We start from the raw sequence: 24,947 nt of genomic DNA, 5'->3' as shown, positions 1-24,947 counted from the left end.
CACACCAAGCTGCAGCTGATTTAGCCAGAGGGAGCCCCACTCACTGCTCTGAGCGCCGGCACCACGCACCCAGCAGCCAACACGAGTGAGCCTCCCTGCAGGGAGCACGTGGAGGCCTGGCTTTTATCATCTGGGAGCAAAGGCCCCAGGATTTTCTCTTCCTTCTTTCCACTCCTTCCCCCGAGAAGCTGTGGGTTCCCACACAGCAGTTATTTCTTCAACGCTTTCCAGAGCGGCTCTTTTGTTTTTATTGTAAATGAGTTTGTTGATGCAAACCAAGATTTGAATCCCACTGCTGTCGGATGGGGTGGGCAACATGTGCCTTGTGACTTCAGCAGGTAGCCACAGTAGAGCAGGAGCTCTTGTTTTCCACTGTATTTTATTGCACTTGTACTTTGGAAAATCTCAGATCTTAATCTGCTTGGGTAAATTGTTTGGAGGAAACCAGCAGCCCTACAACCAACACACACTTTCTCCTCGTGGCAACCATGCTCCCCCAGCTGCAGAATTATTTCCAGTTTCAAATTCTTATTCTTGCAATTCTTCAAACTGAAATTCTTGCAAGAATTTGAAGCTGCATGAGAGGATGACTTTCTCAACTGGTTATAACCAAGAGGTGAGGCGAAAAAAGATGAATTAACCTCATGGGCGGCAAATGGCTGCTGCAGTGGGGAGCTGAGATTTGTGAGTGCAGTGATCAACAGTGTCCAGGGGCCTTCTGCTGCTTTGTCCTGCTCAGAAGCTCTGTGGGAGCACAAGCAAGGGGCTGCTCCTCACTCTGCACACTGCCCACCTGCGCTCATGGATAAAAGCAAAAGTAAAAGTAAAGCTTTATGCTGCTCAGGGAACAGGCTGCATCCTCTTCCCTTGTGCTTGCCAGTAGTGAGCAGCACTAAAGGATTCTGCATCTGGAGTGCTACCATCATCAGAGGTAAACACTGAATATTTTTGAAGTTCATAAGGAGGGCAGGAAACACTAATGGTCACTTCTGTAAAATTACTGAGCTGTCAACATAGCCTGTAGCAGCCAGCTCTGTGAGGAAAGGTTAAGTGCCTGCATAAGGCTCTCCATACCTTTATGCTTTTAACTGTTGCTGAATTCAATATATGTGAGCTTACTGTAAGCTTATAAACTTTGCAGGAGTAATGCTATCACCCTTGAGGTATGTGCATATTCCCTTTCACGTGTCAGCACAGAGCTGCCCAAAACTGAGAAAGCAAACCAGGATTTTCAAAAGCTTTCAGAAAACTTCCAAGAATTTCATTAAGCCATTCCTATAAAGAAAAATTACAAATTTTGGTGGTCAAATACAGATATTTAAGAAAATGTGAGGTATGCTTGGTTACAGTGTCTCAGGAAGAACATGATATGCACTTATCTCAAAGAAATGTCATGAAGAAGCAGAAAGAATTCACCTGGTTTAACTTGAGAAGAAAGACCAACCTGGACATAGTCCTGAGTTTTTCAATCAGCCGAAGTCTACAGTGACTTCAAAGGGAAAGTTCCCAGGGTGTCAGCTACAGGAATGTTCCTTGATCTGCTCAGACATCAGAGTGGCCTTACTCATGACTTAATTACTATAAGATAATTAATGATGACATGCATTTTTTAAAATTTGCTTACATGGCACAGCTAATGGAAGAACCAGGCTGAAAAATTAGTCCTAACAATTAAGCAGGGGATCATTTCTGAATAATTAGTGTAAATTCCTGTAGAATACACTGATCCATGTATTACAAATTACTACAAAACAAATAAAATATGCTGATTTATACACAGAAAATAAAAACCACATGCTGCTCCACAGCAGAAGGGGACGTCATTGCATACTCTGTTTTCCATGGAACAGAGACACCTGCATTAATATTCCTTTATTAGAGCCTTAAGTTCAGCTGCTTTACAGAACACAGGTCAGTTGCAGAAGAGGTTTTGACCATGAAAGATTAAACAGTTGACTCAGATGCACCAAGTTAACTGGTGGTAGAGACCATTCTCCTGTTCTCCAGCCTCATCTGTCACAACTTGAAAGGCAGGAAAAAAAATCTTCTATGCCAGTGCTGGGATACACAACTGCGAATGGTGCTTGGTGGCCTGCTCCTCTCCAGTTTCAGTCTCCTGAGTCCTTTTCTCTTTCCAGGTGCAGGATTTACTCACACTTAGAAAAATTGCTCACTTTCTAACTGATCCCAGACCCCTCTTAAACAGCTGTGAGTCCCTGATATGTCTCCCAGGACTGGAAGTTTCTTGCTCCCAGGGGCTGGGTGAAGGGGCCATAGCCTGAACCCTGTCCCCCTGTGCCTTCCCAGGCAGACAGGGAAGGGAGCTGAGCCCCAGGGCACTGCACAGCTGGGATGCAGCAGAGGGAAAATAATTCCCACCACTCAAAAGGCCAGCTACAGCATCCTCTAAGGGATCTGCACCCTACCCAAAAAGTACTGTTATTTCTTCATGAAAAGCATGTACAGTGAGAGGACAGGCAGAGGTACATGGCCACAGACAGGAACATGTACAAATGAGAGTGTTCACCACCGCAATCACATCCCATCACTTCCCACCACGTTGTAGTGGTTGGTATGTGGGTTACCCTGGCCAGAAAAGGAGCTGCTTCTCAAATAGCACTCCTCCACTGCTAAAAACAAGGTGGAGTCAGAGCACAAATTACACTCTGCCTGTGTCTGTAGTTACAGACCTGAGGAAGAGAAGGGGGAAGAGATTCCCCTTCCCTCAAATCAAACGTGAACTATGGCATCAAACTAAGCATTAAGCACAATCAAAAATGGGAAGGACTTAGTGCCTCACACCAAGGAGTACTTTCTAGACTGCTAAATCCTGGAATAAGTAGGTAGAAAAGTATGGACATGTCAGTTGTGGCTCCTTTTGTATTGTCATTACTGTCTGCAGCAAGTGTATCAAGCAGGATTTGTGGTGTGGGTGATGGCTTAAGAGGGAAGAGATTAATATTTTATACAGCAGAAGTACCATGAAGCTGTTCCAAAGCATGGACAGAGCATGCAAACAAAAATGCAACTGTGGCCATTGTCAGAATCTGTTTTAAAATCTATTTAAGAGCTGAATTTGCACCCCCTGAATAGTGTCAGGGAATGCAGTGGCATTATTCTCAGACTAAGACAAAGAGTTTAAGATTCTAGCTGTAAAATTAATAGCTGTGTTTACAAGGTCTTTAAGATGCTGCCTATTTTTACTCAGTGAATCATTGCCCTTCTTTACAAAGTATATTTCATTAATCTTAGCAATGCTCTCAAATCTCAGTGGAGTTGCTCTGCTTACATACCAAATCTGACGTTTTAAGTCTAAACTATTTGTCACAGTATTCAACTTTAATAAAATCTGTATTTATTGGAAGATACCGTTTCCTCACATTATCTAAAATCAAAACAACTGATTCCTGTCAAGCTATTTCTCTCTCTCTTCCCCCTCCCTAGAGGAAAACAGTAAGATTTATAAAAAGCAAAATTCACTCCTGTGCAAAACTTTGCAATCCTAAAACTTAGCTTTATCCTCCAGCTGAACATCATCTACTAAGGTCAAATGAAACTCCACCTGCAATGAGATATTAGAGGAGTTAATACATCACTTGTTTGTGTTTTTTTTAAACACAGTCACTGTGATTTGCAATCAGTCCAGATGAAAAGATAACAGTAATAGTGCATATCTATGTTAGCAAAGTACCTGCAAATCTCATCATCTTTTTAATGAAACAAGCAAAACCTCCTTAAAAACCAGTCTTCCCACAATTATCTGCTGGAATTAGGCATCAGGCCCTCAAACTACTTACACAAAATGTGATTTTTTTATACAAGAAGGCAAGAGCCAGGAATGTGAAGAATTTCACTGATGAACAACTGCTCCAATTGCCTCTGTCAACAAATTGTTCACCTTATGGGACTATTCACATCTGAAACTTATTACCTGCTTCAGTGTTAATAAAATGGCATCTTCAGCTGGCACCTGCACTGGCAGCTTCTCACAGGCAGCATTTCTACATTCCCCCTTTAAGATGTGATGTTGCATCCCAGGATCTGAGCGATAACAGGGAGCACAGAGATGAACAAAGGGCGGAGGTCAAAGCTTTGCTGCCTGCCCTCCTTGGTATCTGGCCCTAGAAACATGCCTGACCTCTCACACTTACCTCTTCCCTGCACAGAATGCGCATTTTAACAGAGTTTAATATCCAGTAGTTAATTCCCTATTTTAATTTCTTCTCAGCTCATTGTATCTAAAAGCTGAAATTTTATTTTTTTTTTTAATCCCTAAGTATTTCTTAAAATTTAGGCCAGGAACTCTGAACAAAAGCATGCTCTGTCCTCACCTTGTAAAATATTTCTGGGCTTCTAAACAAGCTTCATGCCTTCACACAGCTGGTAAACGTTTGCTTTAAAATATATTCCAACCATCCCTCTGAAAAAGATTTGTAACATAAAGACTTGAGCTTCATCTTGGAAGCATCACTTCCACAGCACACCCATAAGTTTTTAAAAGCTGCCTTCTACTTATTTCACTCTTTGCAATTACCAGCTTGCTTCTATCAGCCACCACACAGAGGTCTTGGAGAGGTCACTCAATAAATAATAAATTTCCCTATCTGCTTTCCCAAGTACACTGACGAGCCAGAGTTTACTTCCTTCACTTGCCTCCACCAACGATCCCAGTGCCGTGGTATTATTCAAGCCATAAGCTGCTAATAAGCAAGGATAAATTATTAGCAACCTGAAATGCTGGCAAGGTTAAACATTAACTTGTTGTGCACTCAGATTACAGCATTACTTTTAGGCAAGCTCTGTGCAGTGCAGGCTCCTACCTGCGCCACCTCCACAGCCCTTTGTGGCCTCTGGTATTTATGATACGCAGAAAAGAGAGATGTGTTCCCCAGGAGAGCTGGAGGCAAACAGCCTCCCAAAAAAGGAAGAGAAAACAATATGCTGAATCCATCAAAGATTGTTACTTCATAGACTTTTCACAGCCAAATAAACATTCTGCAGCTGGAGGTCTGCATGAGCCAGAATAACAAATGTCCTGAGACCTGCTAGAGATTTTGGAGTAGGCTGTCTAATGGAAGAGGTAAATCCTGTGCATGCATGCATGGGCAGAGGCAAGTATTTAGTGTACAGGTCCTAAAGATTAATTACCTGAAAACATCTTTCATTTTCTTTTTGTTGTTGTTGTTGCCACGATTGGCAGGGTTTGGGGATGGGGGTTCATTTTTCAGTGTGTTGTGGCCAGTGGCCCCCTGGCAGGTATCACACTCCTCTGGGGCATCAGGGGTGACCACTGACCTTACACCAGCCCCAGAGATTTGATGGGTGCATTTCACAGTGCCCATTTTAAGTGTTCACCTGGGACCTTGTCCCTCAGCCCTTGGTGCAACCCTCATTTCTTTGCCAATCTTCAGTTGTCTCAGGAATGGCTCCTTCAAACACTGCCATCAGCTGGCAAATTCCTACATTTCTCATTCCCTTCTCCTCCCCACCTCTGGAAGAACTTGGCTGTACACACAGCTGCCTGGGCAGGTGGATTTTGACACTTTTGAACAGTGATTTTCTTGGCAGTGACCTTCCCCACCAATTCTTAAGAAACTAAACTGTTTCTGGAAAGGGGACCCTGCTGTGAGCCAGTAGCAGTTGACAAGATGGAAAATCAGGGATAAGAGTTTGACAGTGGAGCAGGGCTGCTCACAGGGTGCCACAGAGATCTGCAACAGGACTCAGACTATGCAGTGTATTTATAAATGGTCTGGAAAAGAGATAAGTAACAAGATGGCACCTGCTGCCAAGATGGATTTCTTCAGGACAGTTGTAACAAAAACAGCCTGGAAAGAGTTGCAGGAGCATTTTGCAGTACTAAATCACTTAAAAATTAGGAGGGAAAAAAAGCTATATTCTGTGTCAGCACAGTGTTGCTCATGAAAGAGAAAAACTCTCACTACATCCACCAAACAATGGGCTCCAAATTAAACATTGCAGCTCAGGAGACAAATTTCTGAGGTCACCATCAATAGGCCTAGTAATGAATACTTGTGGCAGTGGGGAAAAAACACAAACAAACATCAACTAAAAATGGTGACAAGAAGAAAGTGCAAAGTGGTCAGCATCACTGTGCCACTGCCCACAGTGCACACCAGTGCCAGGTAGTTTTGGTCACCCAATTCAAAAAAAAGGACACAGAATTAGAAGATGCAGAGGGACAGAGATGATAGACTTGGACCTTTCAGCATGGAGATACACTATTTATAAGAGAACATGATAAAAGGTTATAAAATCATGGATGGTCTAATATAAATCACAGAAGCAATGAAATAAACATGTTAAAAAAAAAAAAAGAAGTTAAAACCAAACCAACACAGCAAAAACCCAGAAATATTTGATTGATTTGTGGATAATTCCCTTTCTTCCCCTCCAAGACACTTCCATGTCTTCACAATGACTGCTTTCTGAGGCTGCCAAAACAAAAGTCATGCATTGACCAAGTCCCTCATGAAGGACACATGTGGGGAAGCTTGCATGCTTTTCTTACATGATGGAACTCATCACCACAGAAAGCTGCTCAGGCCAAAAGCAGAAATGTGATCCAAAAAATGGATGAAATCAATTCACAAAGGATAGTTAAGTCCCACAGGGTCCCTTCTGCTCAGTAAGTCCCTTGAATGGGAGGCTGAAGAAATCAGCCTGAGGAGGGATTGGGATATCCAAGCCTTTCCAGGCACCTGCTGCTTTTCAGTGTCCATCAGTGACATGTGACAAGAAGGAGATTTACTTCAAATGCTTTTCTGCTCTATCACCAGCTCTCCAAACCAGAGTGCTTAAGTTTTGTGGGTTTTTTCCATTCCTGAACCATTCCTTGTCTCTCACCCAGCAAAAAGTGAAAGGAGATGCACACTAAACACACAGAGCTTCCAGGACAGGTGTATGGTAACCCTGGGAGAACTTTACATCCTATGTAAATCATCTGCATAGTTCTTCCCAAAACTCTGCTGCTGCTGAAATAAACAAAGCACAAACTTTCCCAGACTGTGTGCTTCAGGAGGAATTCTCACTCAAATGTATGATTTATAATTTGGCATCCTCAGAAAACACAAAACCATGATGCAAAGATGGAATGTAGATGTGGAATTGCTAAGGAGGGAGATAAAAAGGGTTTCTTCATAGATTAGTCCAAACTTCTGTACTTGTAAGCTTTTTCACAGCTTCCAAATGTTGCACTGGGCAACTATCCTTCCTCTCATAGTGAGATTAAGGATGAGTGTCTAGATTCCCTTAATTTTCCATAACTGAGTAGCCAAGTAAAATCTCCTCTGCAAAACTTGCATGGTGAGCAGTTGCATTTTTGTGCAACAAAAGAGGAAAAGCAGGTTGTTCCACTGATTGCTGCAGGAGAAAGGCTTGCTGTGCAAGTAGCAAGATCACCCCTACAAAATGCAACCCTATTGATTTCCAGAGTCCTTTTCACTAAAACCTCTCCTCCTTCATAGAGACCCAGAGCACTGGGAAAATAGAGAAACCACATCTCTAACAACCAAAACTGAAGAAGATGGAAGAGAGAACATTGGCTGAAAGAGATTACCAATATAACCTTCATCCCCAGGAAGAAACAAAATCTAAGCTAAGAGGGAAGAGGAAGATGAAATCAGCAGAAAGCTAAGGACAAGCATTAAACACCACCAGTATGAATGAATATGTATCTACACATATCTATATCTTCCACAGAGATTCTGGCAACCTTGGCTAAATGATGATTTAGCCTGGCATCCATTCTTTCCAACTCATCAGCTTGTTAAAGGTGTCAGTTCCCCTGCACTGCCTACAGGAATATTTTGACGGAAGTGTCACGGAGGACTCACTGGTGCTGTTTTCACCTGGCATCACTGACATTTTCCCTTTGTTTCTGAATCTCCTCTTCTTCCAGCTGCATTTCTCTCCTTTTTTAACCATTTTTTCTCTGCACAAGAGGAGATCTTCCATCAGTGCCTTCTGCAGGTGCTGCTAAGTGAACACCACTGTAAAGTTACAGAATTTTTCCACTCTCCTTGTTAGCCTTCAGAAACACATAGTCACATAAGTGATTATATGCAGGTGCTTGTATTAAGAGCTCTGGGTGTCAGGAGTATTCAACTCAAATCTGACTCCGACCATACATCTGAGATGATTGTGTTTTTATATTCTATCGTTATATAACTTTCATGTTAATTATTAAACTTATATTGTTCTATTGTATACATAAATTTCAGCTAAACATAGCCCCCTTAAATTTCCAACATAGTTTCTCATGATTCTTCTTATGATTATATAATAATTTAATTACTAAACAATCATCACATCTAACAATTATATAATTTATCATACTGCTTACGCAGGTGCAGTGATCTGAGAAAACACAAAGCCTAACATTTTCAGAGTTCTATCTTTAACATTTTCCGAGGCTCCACTATCATCCTGGCAGGTAGGACCTTTCCTGGGACACACAAATAAAACTGAGGGACGACTCTGAGGCAGGCAGAGTCTAAAGCTTTCATTGTAAATAAAGACTTCCTATAGAGCCAAGAAGGTCTCTCCTAACACATGCATGGAGAGGAAAAAAAGAACAGTTTCAGTAATTTTAGACAGGAGCCTTGTCACGCAGACTAAACACTGACCAAAGAGCAACCAAGGATAATAGAAGTGTGTAAATACATAAAGCCTTACATGTGGCCAGAAAACTGACATTTAATCCAAACTAATTAAATGTGTTTTAAACAGTACATCAAAGACTTCTCAAATTCAAAGGTGGTGTCAGAAACAGAAGACAGGGAAAATAAACTAGACAGAGAAGTGGGACGAACAAAATATGGGAATTTTGGTCTAGAAAAGTTTGGACTATTCCAGCAGGGAGAGGAAATAAAATCCTCCAAATTTATTCAGAGGGAGAATGATGCTAGGAAAAAGGGATGGGTTCAGGAGCACTGGGAACCAGCAAACAGCATCCAAAAAGTCATCATTCCCCACACCCACACAAGGTAAAGACTGCCTCTTTGAGTAGTGAAGCAAAAGAGGTATTGTATGAAAAATACGGTAACTTCTAGAACTTGCAACATAACCTCAGCCTACCAGGAAAAGCCAGGCTCATAGTGAAATCATGCATTCAATGGGACCCAAGAGAATACTCAAGCAAGGCAAAAAATAGCTGCTCCAGCCTGTTCACCGCCCCTCCGGCATCCTGGGGACAACAGGGAGCTCCACCAGCAACCTCAGCAGGAGAAACTGCCCAGAAACACCCTGCTGAAACACCCTGGGGGTCCTGCCCCTTCCCCAGGGCCTGTCCCCACCACAGAAGCTGTTCTGGCTGGTTTTGAGGTGGGGCAGGGTGAGGAGCAGGTTCAGCCTCCCTGCATGGCCAAGGAAGCCAGCACCAGCAGGGAACTCCAGTGCTGAATGCACAAAAGCTGAGCTGGGCCATCCAAGCTGACAGGCTGGGAGAAGGAAAGAACAAATCCTGCTCAACTTGGCAAAGACTGTAACTGGTGAGGAACAGAAAGTACCTGGAAAAATGAATACTGTACAAAAGGGATTGCATGAGTAAAGGAGATGGGAGTGAGAAAAATAATATAACCAAGATTTCTTGGGCTCATTAAAAAAACAAAAATCTAGAGAGACAGACCCATAAATGGAGTCATTTTTACACCAAAATGTTTCATACCTTAAAAAGTACATGGCAGACCAGGGACAAGATGACGTAGCAGGCCTTTCCCAGTGGCTTCCAGTAGTTTCCCCTTAGCTCTATCCATGTGGTTTTACTGCCTGGAACAGCTCTGCTGCAGCGAGAGCTGGCTGATCCCTGAGCACAAACAAGCTGCATTTCCAACCAGCAAGCAGAGCCCATGAAGTCCATGGGACTACTCATGCATAGCAAACACATCCCCAGGTGCTGGAAATGATGGATAGAGACATTTTTCAGCCTTGGCTGTACCACCAGAAACTTCTCTGTGAATAACTGTTCTCATCTGGAACACAGACAACCTTCACTATTGGTATTATTTGCTCCCAGGTCTGAATTGAGGCTCGAGTACCTGTGTGTAATTCTGCTCCTTTCAGCCTGCCCTTCTTCCCTAAATAACTGCTTTTGACAGTTTTTTAACTATGTCTGAAAGGACATTATACGAGCTAGAAGCAGCTGAGCCAGTGGAACAGCCTCATCCATCTTCCTCCTCACCTGTGTTTTGTTCCATCCTTTCATTTTTAACAGGCAACTTGGTGCATTTTTTTAATTAAGTAAAATACCCATCATCTTTGCAATATTTTCTTTAGATTGTTTACTTTAATTTTGGTTTCCCTACTTAATCTTTTTCACAAAGCCGTACGCATTTTTAAATCTTCCAAGGAAAATAATTACAAAGATAATCCAGCTGAGTGTAATCAAACTGCAGGGTTCTTTATTTTCCTGGCCTTTTAATTTAATTTCACATCCTGTGGTCTTAAAGAAATATTAGGATTATATCATCTTGTTATTGTTTAGGTTACATGCCAGTAAAAATAGGGGGTAACCAATTATTTTCTTCCCCTCTGCCACACAAAAAACTCATACAGCACACAGAGTATTTTCAAAATAAAGATGCAGGGGAAGATCTCAGATGAACATGAGTTAAATCCCCAACTCCCAATTTTCTGTCCTGTGTTTATTTGGTTGGATTTTTACATAAGCACAGTAACTGCTTTGATAAAACAATCTGCTTTTAAAGTTTTTCAGTGCAACAGTATGGATCCTGATGTGATACTGTAGCTTTCCCTGGATCCATACAAACCAGAAGTCACCCACAGAGTAACACTGGCAGAAAACCAGTGTGGGAGAAGAATCAGTCAGCTGAACAACAAACCCACAACTGGTGTCTCTACCCACGGAGGAGGACCCTGCCCCATCCTGGCAGTCACTTTTGAGGCTTGTGGGGATCAGAACACAACTGCAGTAAGCCTGACTACACAGCTGGGGCTTCAGACCCTTCCCTGCAAGCATCCAAGTCCTCAGCACCCAGGACTTCATCCTCTGAGCTGGGAAGAGATCACCGGCAGCTCTCAGCTGGCACAGCACTACCTGGAAAGGGAGCTCATGTTCCAAGAAGTCAGCCAGGATGCAATTGTGGGGTCTTTGTTGAGTATTTTTTTCCAGGAGCAACACATTGTGCTGTCCACAGGTATAAAGGAAAAAGGAAGCACTATCAGCCACCAAGCAGGTGTAACACACCCACAGGGCCTAAAGCAGCAAAGTCAGAGCTGCTGAATTCCTCTTAAGCATTTTCTCCTTAAAAATGGGGCAGCTCATGCCAACCCAAGTCACTGGGGACAAAGGCATGGACAGGTAGGGCTCATCTTGGGGCAGGACTGTGTTTAAAACTTTCATTCTGGAGCTGTTTATCACAAAGACACGTGGGTTGGTTTGGTCCCCGTGCTGCTGCTCTGGCAACACTCAGCAGAGCATCACTAACACCACCTCTTTTGGGTGTTTTTGACTAAGTTCTCAGAGTATTCTTAACTAAGAAAAAAAAAAGAGTCATGAAGTTATGTCAATGTCTTGTATAAGTACTGAAAATTCTTTTCTGAGTGGATAATTTCAGCAACACTAAGTTAAAACCTTCTCAGAAAAAGAACATACTGATAACAGAGACAGGCAGTCTCTTCTTAGATTTATTATTTTGCACTTGAGGAAAGCAATCCCATGAGATTAATGGAGCAGATGTAAGTAGTTCTACTTAAACCTCCACAGTTAACATTTGTACTAAAAGTTTTACTACATAATAGGTTCTCTGTGTTAATAACCTGACTCACTACTAAATATTTTTAAATGCCTACAAACCCAACAAGACAGATAGCAATCAGGCCATAACAGTTCCACACAACAACACAGGTAGGAGCAGTGAAAAAGTTTGGATGGGAGAGCTCTTGATTTCTCCAGCATTGCCACATCCCCAGCCCTGCTGCCCATGTCTGCAGACTGGAGAATCCCAGAGTGTCCACCAAGGGCACAGCTACAGCTCTACCTTGCTCTGAATCAGCCCTGCTATGAAAAAATGTTAAAAAAACAATATAGGAAATATATTTCAAGCCAGTTCTACATGCACACACATTTGCCCTAAGCCAGGTGTGGCTACAGAACTAATTGCCTTCTCTAAAAAGAACCTTTGACATGATTCAGACTTGCATGTTCTTTCCAGAAAGGCCTGAAAAATCCTCTTTTCTGAATTTCCTTGATTAAAATATAATGAGATAGTCTTTCCTCTTCTGGGTACCTTTTTTCCCAGGAAGAAATGGTTCCATTTTTTAAATTTTTAATTTTTTTTTTAATTTTTTAATTTTTTTTTAAACTACTGCTTGAAAGCACCCTGTTGCATCTGAAGCAATGGCTGACTCCATTCTTGAAATAATTTTTTTTGAAAGTTATTACAGTGGTGAGCTTCTCTTGAACTCTAAAAAGAAAACTAAACTGAGACACCACATGGAAGCTTCCTCTGCTCACAATGTTTTTTATACAAGGAATGTTGGGTTTACTTCAAGGGATGGAGGACAGGACCTTAGATTCTGCATTCAGTGCAGTGGTTAATGAAGTTGCAATAATCACATTCTCCATAGAGTTTTGGCTGCCACTACAGACACCTTCTTTCCTTCAAAATATGCTTTTCATTGTTCTCCTGCCCTTTTTCCAACTGCTCCTCAGCCAAGTTCTTGGAAAGCAACTGCGCTTCATGTTTAGGATTTATTGCTACTCTTCTGCCAGTACGGACACACACAAATCTCTCCTGTGATCATCCTGCAAAAGCAAGCTAAAAATACAGCAATTTATGAACATTTTGCATGTTATATGGCATCAGTGTGCACACTTCAAAAGATTCTGAGCATATAAAAGGTCCCTCCTTTTGTGTAGGCCAATAGAAGGCTCTGCTTGGGTGCCATAAATAAGCTTATTTTAGAATTCCAGCCTACCTAAAAAGGGAAAAAAGCATTTGCATTGTGTTGCAGCGGTTGAAGATTTTTTTTTTCCTTTTACATGGTAAACTTTGCGCTTCAGAAACTCTAGATTTGACAAAAAAACACAGTTCATCTTCCAAAGTGGGTGCTTTAAGACTAATGACTAAATTAGACATCAGAGTTATCATGAGAACTTGGAAGTGGTGAGAATTGTCTGCACAAATTTTTCAAGAATTTTGCAATTTTAGAGTCAAGTTGTATTTCTGTTTTGAAATGTGTTTTGGGTTATCTGAGGAAACTCATGCCCACAGAAGCAGCAGGAAACATCAGGGAAGGCTGATCTTATGGCTGGGAAGAACAGTTCATGAGGAAGAGTATTCAGGTAATCACCATGCCTTGGTCATGCTTTTCAGACCCTATTCTTTATTTTTATTACAAACACTGTAGTTTAATTATCAGCCTCTTGGAAAGACTTGTCTTTTGTCAGCCTATTGCTCTGACAGGCAAGGATGTGTGGACACATTCAAGACTCTGTGGACACAACTGAAATTCTGGATTAGGACTGTTAAAGTTCCTTGTTTCTGATGACGCCCTCTGTCAAACCCCAAATTTGGAAGGTGACCTGGGGCTCCCTGCCCAGCCTGGACTGGCAGCTGGTAGATCTCCAGTGCTCATGGCTGGGTGGTTCTGAGCCTCAGCCACCGCTGCTGAGACTCAGGAACACAAAGGCTGATGAAAAGAAAGGGCAGTGAAATGGCTTAGACTGTCAGAGGGCAGGGTTGGATGGCATATTGGGAAGGAATTCCTCCCTGTGAGGGGGGTGAGGCCTTGGCACAGGGTGCCCAGAGAAGCTGTGGATCCCAATCCCTGGAAGTGTCCAAGACCAGGTTGGACAGGGCTTGGAGCAGCCTGGTACAGAGGAAGGTGTCCCTGCCATGGCACTGGATGATCTTTAAGGTCCCTTCCCACCCAACCATTCTATGATGCCATGAAGATCCAGGTAAGTATTTTATCACCTCATAATCTGGGGTTCTTACTCAACCCAAAATGACTGCAATTGTTATTGTTTTGATTTTCTTTTTATGACTCTCATCTTTCTTGCCTTCCCTTCTTAGCTTATTCTTCTCCCCAGGCAATGCTAGATAGTTCCCAAATACCTATTTGGTTCCTATAATTAAACCAGATGTATTTTCCGTTCGGTCTGAAAAGGGATTAGTGATTTGTGAAATGGGACTTTGCATTCAAGAAATGAGAAATTACAGTTGAGGAAAAAGCATAAATTTACTCCTAATAAATAATGAATGGACTTTCAAATGCAGTAAATCTCCATTCTTACATGTTCAAACTGACAGACTTCTAAGTATAACAAGTAACTTATGTGTAATTTTGTGTCAAAACCCTCACATTCTGCAAAAATATTAGAATTTCCTGAAATTTATTCTCTGTTCAAAATTATTCACTGAAATGCATTTTTGTATGTGAACCACATTTACTCTTTTTGTTGCTCTAATAAGATTACTCATGTATCACATGGCATCAGTTAATTCTGGGTGTGCTTCTCATTGTGATCATCAGGATTTAAGTGCAAGTATTTGTGTAGCAGTTATAAAACTTGCCCCCTGGTATTTCAGCTAAAATAGCTCACTTTACATCAGGGGTGAAGGGACTTAGACAAGGGACTACAGGGGAAAAAAAAAAAGCTACCACCAAGGCCAGAGCAAAAGAGTTGCAAAATTTAAACCAATATTTGCTATAAAACATTTGTGGTGGCCACTCAGCCCTAATTCTGACTCCCTCAAACGTCCTCTCTGCTGGATCTCACACTGCAACCTAAACCCCTCCTTGACACTCCCTTTGCTACTGAGAGTAGGTTTGTGTTCCCCTTGCAATTCTGACAAAATTTCTGCCTTTACTAACATTTGCAGAGTGGTTCCATCATTTTTCTTCTCCTAACATTAAGGACCACATTGCAGGCACCAACCAGCATGTGATTGAGCTAATACAGCTTTTGATTTTGACTTCACCAGTGGAAACACACAGGCACCTACTTGGCTTAATCTGTTGATGGAGTCTGCAGAACCTGGAACAAACTTATTTTTAGATACCATAATCTTCAATATATTAACTTGCTTTTACTCTTGGTCTTACATATGTTGTCTGCCTTCCTCATCTGCAATGAAAGCCACCTACATTACTCACTGCAAATTTTAAAACAACTTTACTCACAGCAGCCTGCAACAATAACTAAAGTGTGGCAACCTATCTCATACAGCAATAATACTTGTGGCTGATGTCAGGTACATAATTTGCCCTTGTTCTTCCTTTAAAAAAATTTCATATCCCCTCCAAAAAAAAAAAAGAGCTTTAAAATAAATTAGCACCAGGCCTTCGAAAATGTTTTTGGAGATTCATACGTGGCTTAAAGAACACTTGGAATGTAGTTTGGAGGAAATCTTGATAAATTTCTGCCATTTGGATTATAGCTAACAGCTTCTTTAATGCAATTCTAACACAATAAAGCAACATGACTGTAACCATCTTCCTGAGAATGGTAGAAAAGGACCATAAAACTGAGCAGCACGTTTAAAATTACTTGCAAAATATCAGCTCTCTGTAAACAACACACAATAAGCATAATTAATACCAGTCCTTTAAAGTATTCCTAAAGTCTACTGAAATCTAAACCAGTATTGTATGACTGGTAGCAACAAACAACATCCTAAACAACATTAAAAATGACAACACAAAATAAAAGATCTCCATCAGAAGTCAAAAAGTTATAATTCACTGATCTGCTGAACACCTTTGCCCTTATTATTTGTAGAGCTTTTTTGGGAGGATCTCAGGACTTTACTCTTTAGCTAAGCCTCAAAAGTTCAACAGCCTGTGAGTTATATAAACACTATTTTACAATTTGAGCTATTTTCCCAGCAAAAGGATCGCTCCAGGGGCGGACTGTTTGAATGATCTCTCTTACAAATTGAACGCTCCTTTACTCGCAGCTCCACAGCTTCAGAGCGGCCGGAGCTGAAGCCCACCCAAGCGGGCAGGCAGCTCCAGCGCTCCGGCGGGCGGTGCGGAACAGGCTGCAGGTTGTAGCGCACCTAAAAACGCCAGCTCCAGCAAGTGCTCTCAGGGAAGAAACTCTGACCAAGGGCTTGGAAAAATGCCTTATTTTAAGCAGCAAGCAAGTAAATAAACACAAACATAAAAACGGGCTGGAGCAGACAGAAGGCGATCGCGTCTTGGCAGCGATGCCGCAGCCGTAGGACGTGTTGCTTGTGCGTGGCGCTCCCGCTCCAACCGGAGGGATGCTCCCGGGCGGACGGAGCTCCGCGGGGGGACCCCAAACCCGGCCCCGCCGTGCCCAGCGCCCCGCGGCCGCGGGAGGGTTTCCGCCCGCGCGGAGAGAGGAAACCGCGTCCGCTCCCCACGGGGGGAAAGAAAGAGCCGGGAGCCCGATCCACCGGTGGCTGTCGGGGTTCGCTTCTGCGAGCCCTCGGGGTCGGGACGGGGATGCTGGGGGAGCCCCCGGGCAGCCGGCAGCCGAGGGCGCCCGGCGCCGAGCAGCGGCGGCTCCGCGCCGGCGGCTCCGGCATCGCCCGGAGCATCCCCGGTGCCGCCCGAGCGCGGCGGCGGCCGCGGGGGACAGCCCTGCTCGGAGACCCCCGCGCCAGCCGTGGGCAGGGGACAGCCCCCAGCCCCTCCGGCCGGCTCCGGCCGGGGACAAACACGCTCTCAACAATGGGCATGTTTGCAGCAACATGATCTCACCTAATAACGCCGAATAAGGCAATGACTGTACGGGGAAGCGATACGATCCTGCCGGTCTCACCACACGGCGCGGAAAGCTATTTGCAGATTTGCTAAGCCCTCTTGAATGAATGCATCTGCAGCTGACCTTTAACAATAGACGCTGAAATAGCACAATCTGTGGGACCAGATTTGAGGGGGGGGAGGCGGGAAGGGGGAAGGAAGAGATGGGTGAATATTGTAATCTCTGCAATCTCATTCACTTCCTTTCCCAAACCCCCGCGCACAGGGAAAAACAGCGGTATTTTCCTTTTCGCCGGGGCTCCGTCTCAAACAAGCCGTTTCCAACGCCGGCAAGCCACATGGCACCCCGACAGCCGCCGCCGGCGGGACCGGCGCGCATCCCCACCGGTGCCCGCCCGCATCCCGCGGGCATCGCTCCGCGGAGGGGCGACTGCGACAAGGATGCTCCAGCCCCCTCTCCCCTCCCGCCGCTCTCTCACCTTCCCTGGCTTTCAGCAAAACGGTGTTGGCAACGATGTTTTCCAGCTCCATTGACGAGCTCGGGCAGCGCAGGCAGCGGCACTGCAGCAGGACGTCACTCCGAGGTGCGGAGTCTCCGGGCGACCACCCGCCTCCTGCCCCTAGCGCGCTGTCCCCCCGCGCATCATCCCCGCCCGCCCGCCTGCCCGCCCGCCCGCTCCCCCGCGCTCCCCGGGCGGAGGCGGCGCTCCCCGCACTGCCTGCTCCGCCGCGCCCCGCTACTCCATCCTCCGCCCCGCCGGCTCCCCCGGTGGTTTGAGGGCTCGGGCGCTCCTGCCTCCCTCCCCCGGGGGTGTGGCACCGCGGAGCGGCCCCGCAGCCCCGCGCAGGCGCCGGCCCCGCCGGGCCGGGCACGCCGGGACGTGTAGTCCTGGGGCGGCCCCGCCGCACGTGGCGCTGGTTCCACAACCGCGCAGGGTCCGCAGGGAGGGACGGCCACTGTCCGCCTCGGGGAGGGGGAGAGCACGGGCAGGGGCACGGACAGGGGCCGGTCAGAGCGTCCCGGGCGGTGGGGATGGGTGTTCGCCGCCGGGGATGCTCGGGGCTCCCGCGGTCCCGGCCCCGGCGTAGCGCTGGTGCCGCGCTCCATCCCGCGGTACGGGGCTCCGCTTGTCCTGCCCGCGGTCCCCAGGGCTCCCCGGCTCGGCTCTTCGTGCGTGTCACCCCCCGCAGGTGTCCCCGCTCGTGGGAAGGGGTCGCCGACACCCGCAGATGTCTCCCGCTCCCCGCCCTTCTCCTCGGGCCGGGGCTTCTCGCCTTTCTCGGAATCTCAAAAGCCCCTACAGAAGAACCCGAGGGAACCCCATCTCTTCCGCCACACCATTGTTTTCACCCTCGTAAGGAGCTGTGTGAAGCATCAGCCACTTGTGGAAAGTTTGTGAATTTTAAGCGCTAGATTACAACATAAGCTCTCCCGTGTCTACATAGGACAGATGCTCATGTCAGCATGATTCTGATTTTCCTAGCAACGGGGTAGATCGATTCATCAGGTCAAGCAATGAAAGAGAAATAAAAACGACCCATTACTCCCACTGACACTCTTCCTCCATCTATATTTGCATTGATTAAATCCACATGAAGAAAATCAAATTAACGTGCACCTTCTTGTAAGTGGAGCATAGACACTACTTTTTTCTTCTTCTTTTTTTTTTTTTTTATTGTATCAATTTATTTCTTTCCACAGCCACACAGAAATGGCCTGCAATAGCAGAGATTGCAGACTGCCTAGAACACATTTTCTGAACATAGGAAATAGATGAGAAATGCATTTAATGAATAATACCTTGCGGGTAAAATTGCTACAATAAATGCCTTTTGTACCTGATTAAGTGTCAAAGGTTTGACCTTTGAAAGTTATTTTGCATAGCAGGTGGCATTACTATGTACAATATTCCACAGCCTTTCTCCTGTAGCTTCAGAAAAACATTCAGCTTTCAGAGCCATTTCATGTTGTGGTTCCTTTCTTTGTAATACAAGTTCTATACAGCAGCAGTTGTGTCAGTAAGTACCGGAAGATTTTTCTCTGATTAAATAATTCTTGAGGGAGAAATTGCTTCCTGGAAACCAGAGCCTTAGCACAGAGATGAGGCTCCTAAGGAGCATCTGCCCTGCTTGTTGTTTGAACTCTTCTGTGCAAGCACTGATGTAAACAGACCAGATTATGCTCAGTTCTAAGTGCACTTCACATCCCTGCCCAGCCTCCCACTAATGATCATCATAAGGACAATGCAAACACCACAACAAGGCTGATGGTTGGTGGAAGACAGAACTTTTATTATACAGAATGTTTTTAATGCTACAAGCAACTCCTCTGTCCAGAGGACAAATGAAGGCATGTGTCAAAATGCCCACTTTGTGAAGCACCACTCACTGCAGCAGCACTGGGATATTGCTGTTTCTGCTGCGCCTCAGGATGAGACTGATCAGTGGGGTTTACCTTCATGGGAGACTCCACAGGGAGCACGGACTGTATTTTTATAGAAGTGCCTGAATGAAGAGGGCAGATCTTGAAGAGCTCAAGTATGAGTTGCACTGGAGATCAGCACGTGCACCCAACAGCTGTACTGCTCCTCTTATCTCATATCTGTATGTACCTCCAGATATGTGGAGTCACCCACAGTGCTGCCCTGGGGGACAAAAGCATGACTCCAGCATGCTGATGTTGCCCTGTATAGTTTCAAATATTTAATTCCTGAAAGGGCAAAGCTATTTAGCAAAAGAGTTACGACAGATCTGTCAGGAGTTTGGAAATCCCACGGAGCTACCTAGTGTTCGTGAGCGGCGCAGCTCCCGCAGGCTCCTCCATCCTGGCAATGGGAGGCACGCTCAGCAAGCTCCTGCAGGAGCAGGGACAGCCAGGCAGCCGGAGTGTGCTGGGACACAGGGGTTATTCCAACTCCTGCAGGAGCAGGGACAGCCAGGCAGCACTGAGTGTGCTGGGACACAGGGGTTATTCCAGCTCCTGCAGGAGCAGGGACAGCCAGGCAGCACTGAGTGTGCTGGGACACAGGGGTTATTCCAGCTCCTGCAGGAGCAGGGACAGCCAGGCAGCACTGAGTGTGCTGGGACACAGGGGTTATTCCAGCTCCTGCAGGAGCAGGGACAGCCAGGCAGCACTGAGTGTGCTGGGACACAGGGGTAATTCCAGCTCCTGCAGGAGCAGGGACAGCCAGGCAGCAGGAGTGTGCTGGGACATAGGGGTAATTCCAGCTCCTGCAGGAGCAGGGACAGCCAGGCAGCAGGAGTGTGCTGGGACACAGGGGTTATTCCAGCTCCTGCATGGCTCTGTGTTGAAGTGGACCAGAGGCAGCCACATAAATGTGGCTGAGTGCAGGGAGTGGGATAGCTGAGCTCTGCTAGCAGGCTGCTGAGGGTCTGCAATAATGTGTGTGTCTGACTTACACACCTATGTGGAGAGCAGCGATTCTGCCTCTGTGCCTCTTGGGAAGACCAATGGAGGGGGTTTTTTTTTCAATATTCTTATGTTAATTAACAAAGTCCCCCTTGTTTCTAATAAATCTGACTCACTGTGGTGCACTAGGACATGGAAGGAGGTGTGTTCACTAGCACTCACTAGCACTACTTTGAAAAGCAAGATCAAGGTGATTAGTCTGAAGCTCCACATTAGTCCTTACTGCATCTCTCTTTTCTACTGCATTGCTAAAGCCTGATTAAACCCTGTATATGACACAGGCCTAAGATGGATGGCCCCTTTCGTGGATGTGGCCCCCATGTGTTTCCCCTGCACAGAAAGTCCATCAGTTGGCTTTTGCAAAACCCACTGCAGCATTTGGACTCTTACCTCATGACTGCTTCACAGCTGTCAGTAGCTTCATTCCCATGTCACCTGGAACAACTGGTTCACAAAACCAACAAAGAAAATTAGAAAGAGGTAGATTTATTCATATCCATTTTCTCTTGTGGTGACACAGTCCTTTAACTTCAAGCTATGTCTGCACATTATTTAATGGAACAGTCTGTGAGTGAGGGAGAACGGGAGACCTGTAAATGTGTTCCACTGCATATCTGACTCTATTCACTCTTGTAAAATGGTGCTGAAATACGTGGACTCAAAGACAGGGTGGCAGGGAAGGAATGCAGGGAAGGAATACACATCTCTTTTGCTGGCCTGAATATCCTGATTCAACACTTGAAGGAGAAAAAGGAAAATTTAGTCTGAATCATATGCAGAATCAACCAGTACTGGAAGGAAAAAATAAAAAAAGAGAGGCTACCCCAAAAAAATTCATATTCTGAAAAATGTGCTTTCTAAGGTGCTATAAAAATGTGCTTTAAAATTTCCATCTGAAGTCATTCAGGAGAGGCTCCTAAAAACCTAAAAGTGCTGAACATCAGGGTGAAGCAGGGCTGGCAGCCATCTTTCCTTTATGGGAAAAGCGAGGTTTGTAAATGAAACGCCAACACCGAGCGAGCCCCAAATGCATCAGTGTAATAGGAAGAGGGAAGCAGCGAGGCTCAGTGTGATATTCTGAGCCACTCAAGGATGACTCATCGGCAGGGTGGGCTCGCACAGCTCCAGCCAAACACAGCGGCAACACACCCAGTTTGATCCTGGCTCCAGAGAAACCGCTCGGCCTCAGCACGGCCGCCTCCACAGCCAAGGGTAAGACCCCCGGTGCAGCAGATGTCAGAAAGGCTTTTACCTGTACTTATCACCTGGAAATATACCCTAACAGCAGCTGTCTCCTAAATCCATGTTCCAACAGTTAATTCGTGCAGTAAAGCCCATTCATGATTAGCCCTAAGCTGGATTGTTCTTGGGATTGCTTCTGAAACTTATTGCTACGAACGGGCAAATTCTTTCTCCTCCTGCTGAGCTTGGGTATCAGCAGGTGGGAGCACACAGGCCTGTGAGAGCATTTGCAGGCAGCTGGAAGATTTTTCCAGCGCCCCTGTGTGCAAGGACAGAGGCTGCCATCTACCAACAGTCACGGGGTGATGCATCGTGCTGCCTAAGCCAAACTTTTTGCTTTGGTTTAGATAAAAATGTTTATGCCTCTGTTGTTTTTTTTTTTTTTCCAATTTCCCAGCTTCTTTTTCAGTTATCTATTTCCTCAAGGTAGAGGACAAATGATTGTTACAGCATGTGACCACATGGAATAACATAACCTTCTAGAAATTGAACAGATTTTATTTTTAAACAAGCAGACATATGTATCCCATACTCTGCACAGAATTTCCCATTCAGTGATCCACAGCAGCAGTTCTGATTTGGGATTTGCTTATCCTTTTCATCAAGTTTAGAGAGAAACAGCTACTTTTCCCCTAAAATTTTCTTGTGTGAACAATGATCTTTCAAGGAGCTCTTTAAAATCTAACACTTACAAAACAATAATGGAAACCACACACAAGCATTATCTGTATTTTTAATCAACTGATATTGTAGTTTTTCACCAGAAAGACATAGTTAACTATTCCCAGATAGGAAAAGAGAGGCACAAAATGGGAGCAGGCAGATAAGGATCCTAACCAAAAAGAACATTCACTTCTCCCATTATCTATTCAAGTGCCTTATGGACTACTCTGCACCTCGTATAGCAACTTCTCCTTAAAGCCTGTTGAAATCCCTGGAGAGTCTTTCAGCAACTTCACATGTCAATTTGAATCACACTTAAAGACAGCAAAGGACACAACCAACAAGATTTGGAAAAAGATGTGTAAATGGTATCACTCGGTAGATTGATTTTGAGCTTTGGATGTCAATAAGAACCAGGTTTAGCAGCTGCTCGAGCCTGTGCCAGAGCCAGAGCTGAGGAAAAAGGAAAAACTTTTATCAGGTGCACTTTGGCAGTGACAAGGTCCATCTTCAGATTGCAGGGATGCTCATTTTGCAAAAGCAAAATGGAAAATAATCCTCATTAAATGGCAGTAGTTCAAGCTTTTGCACAGAAGTCTGAGAAGCTGAATTATGCTGCCTCCATAACAAAGCATGAGCAATATTTCCCCACCTGCAAGCCAAGAGTTTAAACAAAGAGTTTTAAACAAATATAACTTTCCGGGGATGGGGGAAGGGCATTGGTTTAGAATACATCAACTTAGAAGTTTTGTGAATAATCATCTGTGGATGAGACAGCCATCCTCAGGAAATCCGAGCAACAGCCCTTTTCTGGCTGCCACAGTGCAGCTGCCACACCTGAGGGAAAGGAACCCAGCCACCCCTGGGCACACAGTTTGCTGCCCAGCCCCAGGGCACTCATCTGGGCAAACACATCTCTGTGTCTGAGGGCATGTGCCAGGTTTCAGACATGAATGCAGTCATGCCATCCTGCACTGCTCTGAAAAGCATCAGCCCAGGTAATGGCTGATGGGTTTGCTGCTCTCCACCTACAACTCCTCAGGTGTCCCAGGCTCAGCTTCACTGCTCACTGCTCTGCTTGCAGCCCTCAGCAGCAGCACAAAGCCCTCCCACACCTCTAACCTGGTCACAACCTCCACAATCACTCCTTCCCTCTCCTAATCCAAGGCTGTAGGATGGGGCACAGTTCACCAACACTCTACCTGACATACTTTCTAATGTACAAATTGGTTACTCACTTCCACTTTCATGTTTTGAGTAGATAACATTATCTGGCTGCTCTGCTGGGAATTACTTTCTTTTTGAGAAGATTTTCATAGCCACGTTTCCATCTCTCATTGGCTACATCTGGATTAATAAATTCAAGGTGCCAGTGACTGAAATTTGCCTTGATGTTAAATATTCAGAAAGGTCTCAGCATACTTTTGGACAGCACCAACTAATATTGCCCCAAACAATTCCCAGGCATAGTAGGGAGTTAATACCAGCTAGTTATCAAACCTAACAGGCAGATTGAACACAATCCTCCCACTTTTGAAGGCTCAGAGGTTCACTGTTACAGAGGTGACTGGACCATGCAGATGGATCAGTACCAGGAACAAGTTCAGAAGTGTAGATTTAGCATTCATTGAGCTCATCCCAGGGGTAGCTGCCATTTCTCTGGCTGCCTTTGGCTTTGCCCCCCAATGCTGATGGCTGAGCTTATCCAGAGCCAGACTTTTCTCCAGTCCACAAGGCCCACCCTTTCTAAAATGTTGTGGATATTAATAAATATATGAAACTAGAAGTTACTGAAACCCAGAAGGGAAACTGAGTTCAGCTTGGTTTAAGTGTTTAGATGAATACACACAAAGAATGAAGCTAGGAGCTGCAAAGATGGTAAAGGGCCTTGAGAGGATGCTGAATGAGGAGCAGCTGAGGGCACCTGGTCTGTTCAGCCTGGAGAAGAAGAGACTGAGGGACAACACATTGCAGTCTACAACTTCTTTGTGAGAGGAAGAGGAGGGGCAGACACTGATCTCTGCTCTGTGGTGATCAGTGACAGGACCCAAGGGAATGGCCTGAAGCTGAGTCAGGAGAGATTTAGGTTGTATATTGAAAAACCATCAGGTTTTAGAAAAAACAGAGGATGATTGGGTGCTGGAACAAGCTCCCCAGGGAAGTGGGCACAGGAGATGGACTTTGATGACCCTTGTGTATTCCTTCCTACTGAGTATATTCTGTGATTCTGTAACTGTAATCCAAGTGAGTTCAACAAAGTCAGAGCCAGTTGTAAGTGTGTATGTGGAAGGTTTCTGAGCACAAGCCGGGCTGTATCAGTGGGCACAGCGCTCAGGACACTGGTGAGGCTGCACCTCGAGTGCTGTGCCCAGTTCTAGAAGGACATTGAGGGGCTGGAGCAGGTCCAGAGAAGGGAATGGAGCTGGAGAAGGGTCTGGAGCACAAGTCCTGTGAGGAGCAGGGGTGGGAGCTGGGGGTGTTCAGCCTGGAGGAGGCTCAGGGCCAACCTGACCACTCTCCACAACTCCCTGACAGGGATCGGGCTCTGCTCCCAAGCAATAAATGGCAAGATAAGAGGACATGGCCTCAAGCTGTGCATGGGGAGGTTTTTGTTGGACATTAGGAAGAAGTGCTTCACAGAAAGGGTGGTAAGACATTGGAATGGGCTGCCCAGGGAGGTGGTGGAGTCACGGTCCCTGAAGGTCTTCCAGGACAGACTGGACGCGACCCTCCGTGCCATGGTCTGGCTGATCCGGTGGTGCTCGACCATAGGTCGGACTCCATGGTCCGAGCAGCCTTTCCCAACCGGATCGATTCCGCGATTCCCGTGCGTCCCTCACGGCCGCTCCGGGGTTCCCGCCCCCGGCGCTCCGCCCCGCTCCGCCCCGCT

At 45.4% G+C, this 24,947-nt stretch overlaps 1 protein-coding gene across 1 annotated transcript in view; it reads right to left on the bottom strand.

Annotated features, from left to right (window-relative positions):
- The window catches only part of GRK5 (G protein-coupled receptor kinase 5), a 153,839-nt gene extending 136,494 nt beyond the window's left edge, over positions 1–17,345 (bottom strand). Inside the window, exon 1 of the mRNA XM_066555129.1 lies at positions 17,202–17,345. Coding sequence (XP_066411226.1) covers positions 17,202–17,253 — 52 coding nt within the window. The 5' untranslated portion in view covers positions 17,254–17,345. The remainder of the gene's footprint in view (positions 1–17,201) is intronic.
- Between the last annotated feature and the right edge of the window lie 7,602 nt (positions 17,346–24,947).

This window comes from Molothrus aeneus, chromosome 8, assembly GCF_037042795.1.
Source record: "Molothrus aeneus isolate 106 chromosome 8, BPBGC_Maene_1.0, whole genome shotgun sequence".
Lineage (NCBI taxonomy): Eukaryota > Metazoa > Chordata > Aves > Passeriformes > Icteridae > Molothrus > Molothrus aeneus.
The sequence above is the reverse complement of the archived record's forward strand: the minus strand, read 5'-3'. Positions and strand labels throughout refer to the sequence as shown.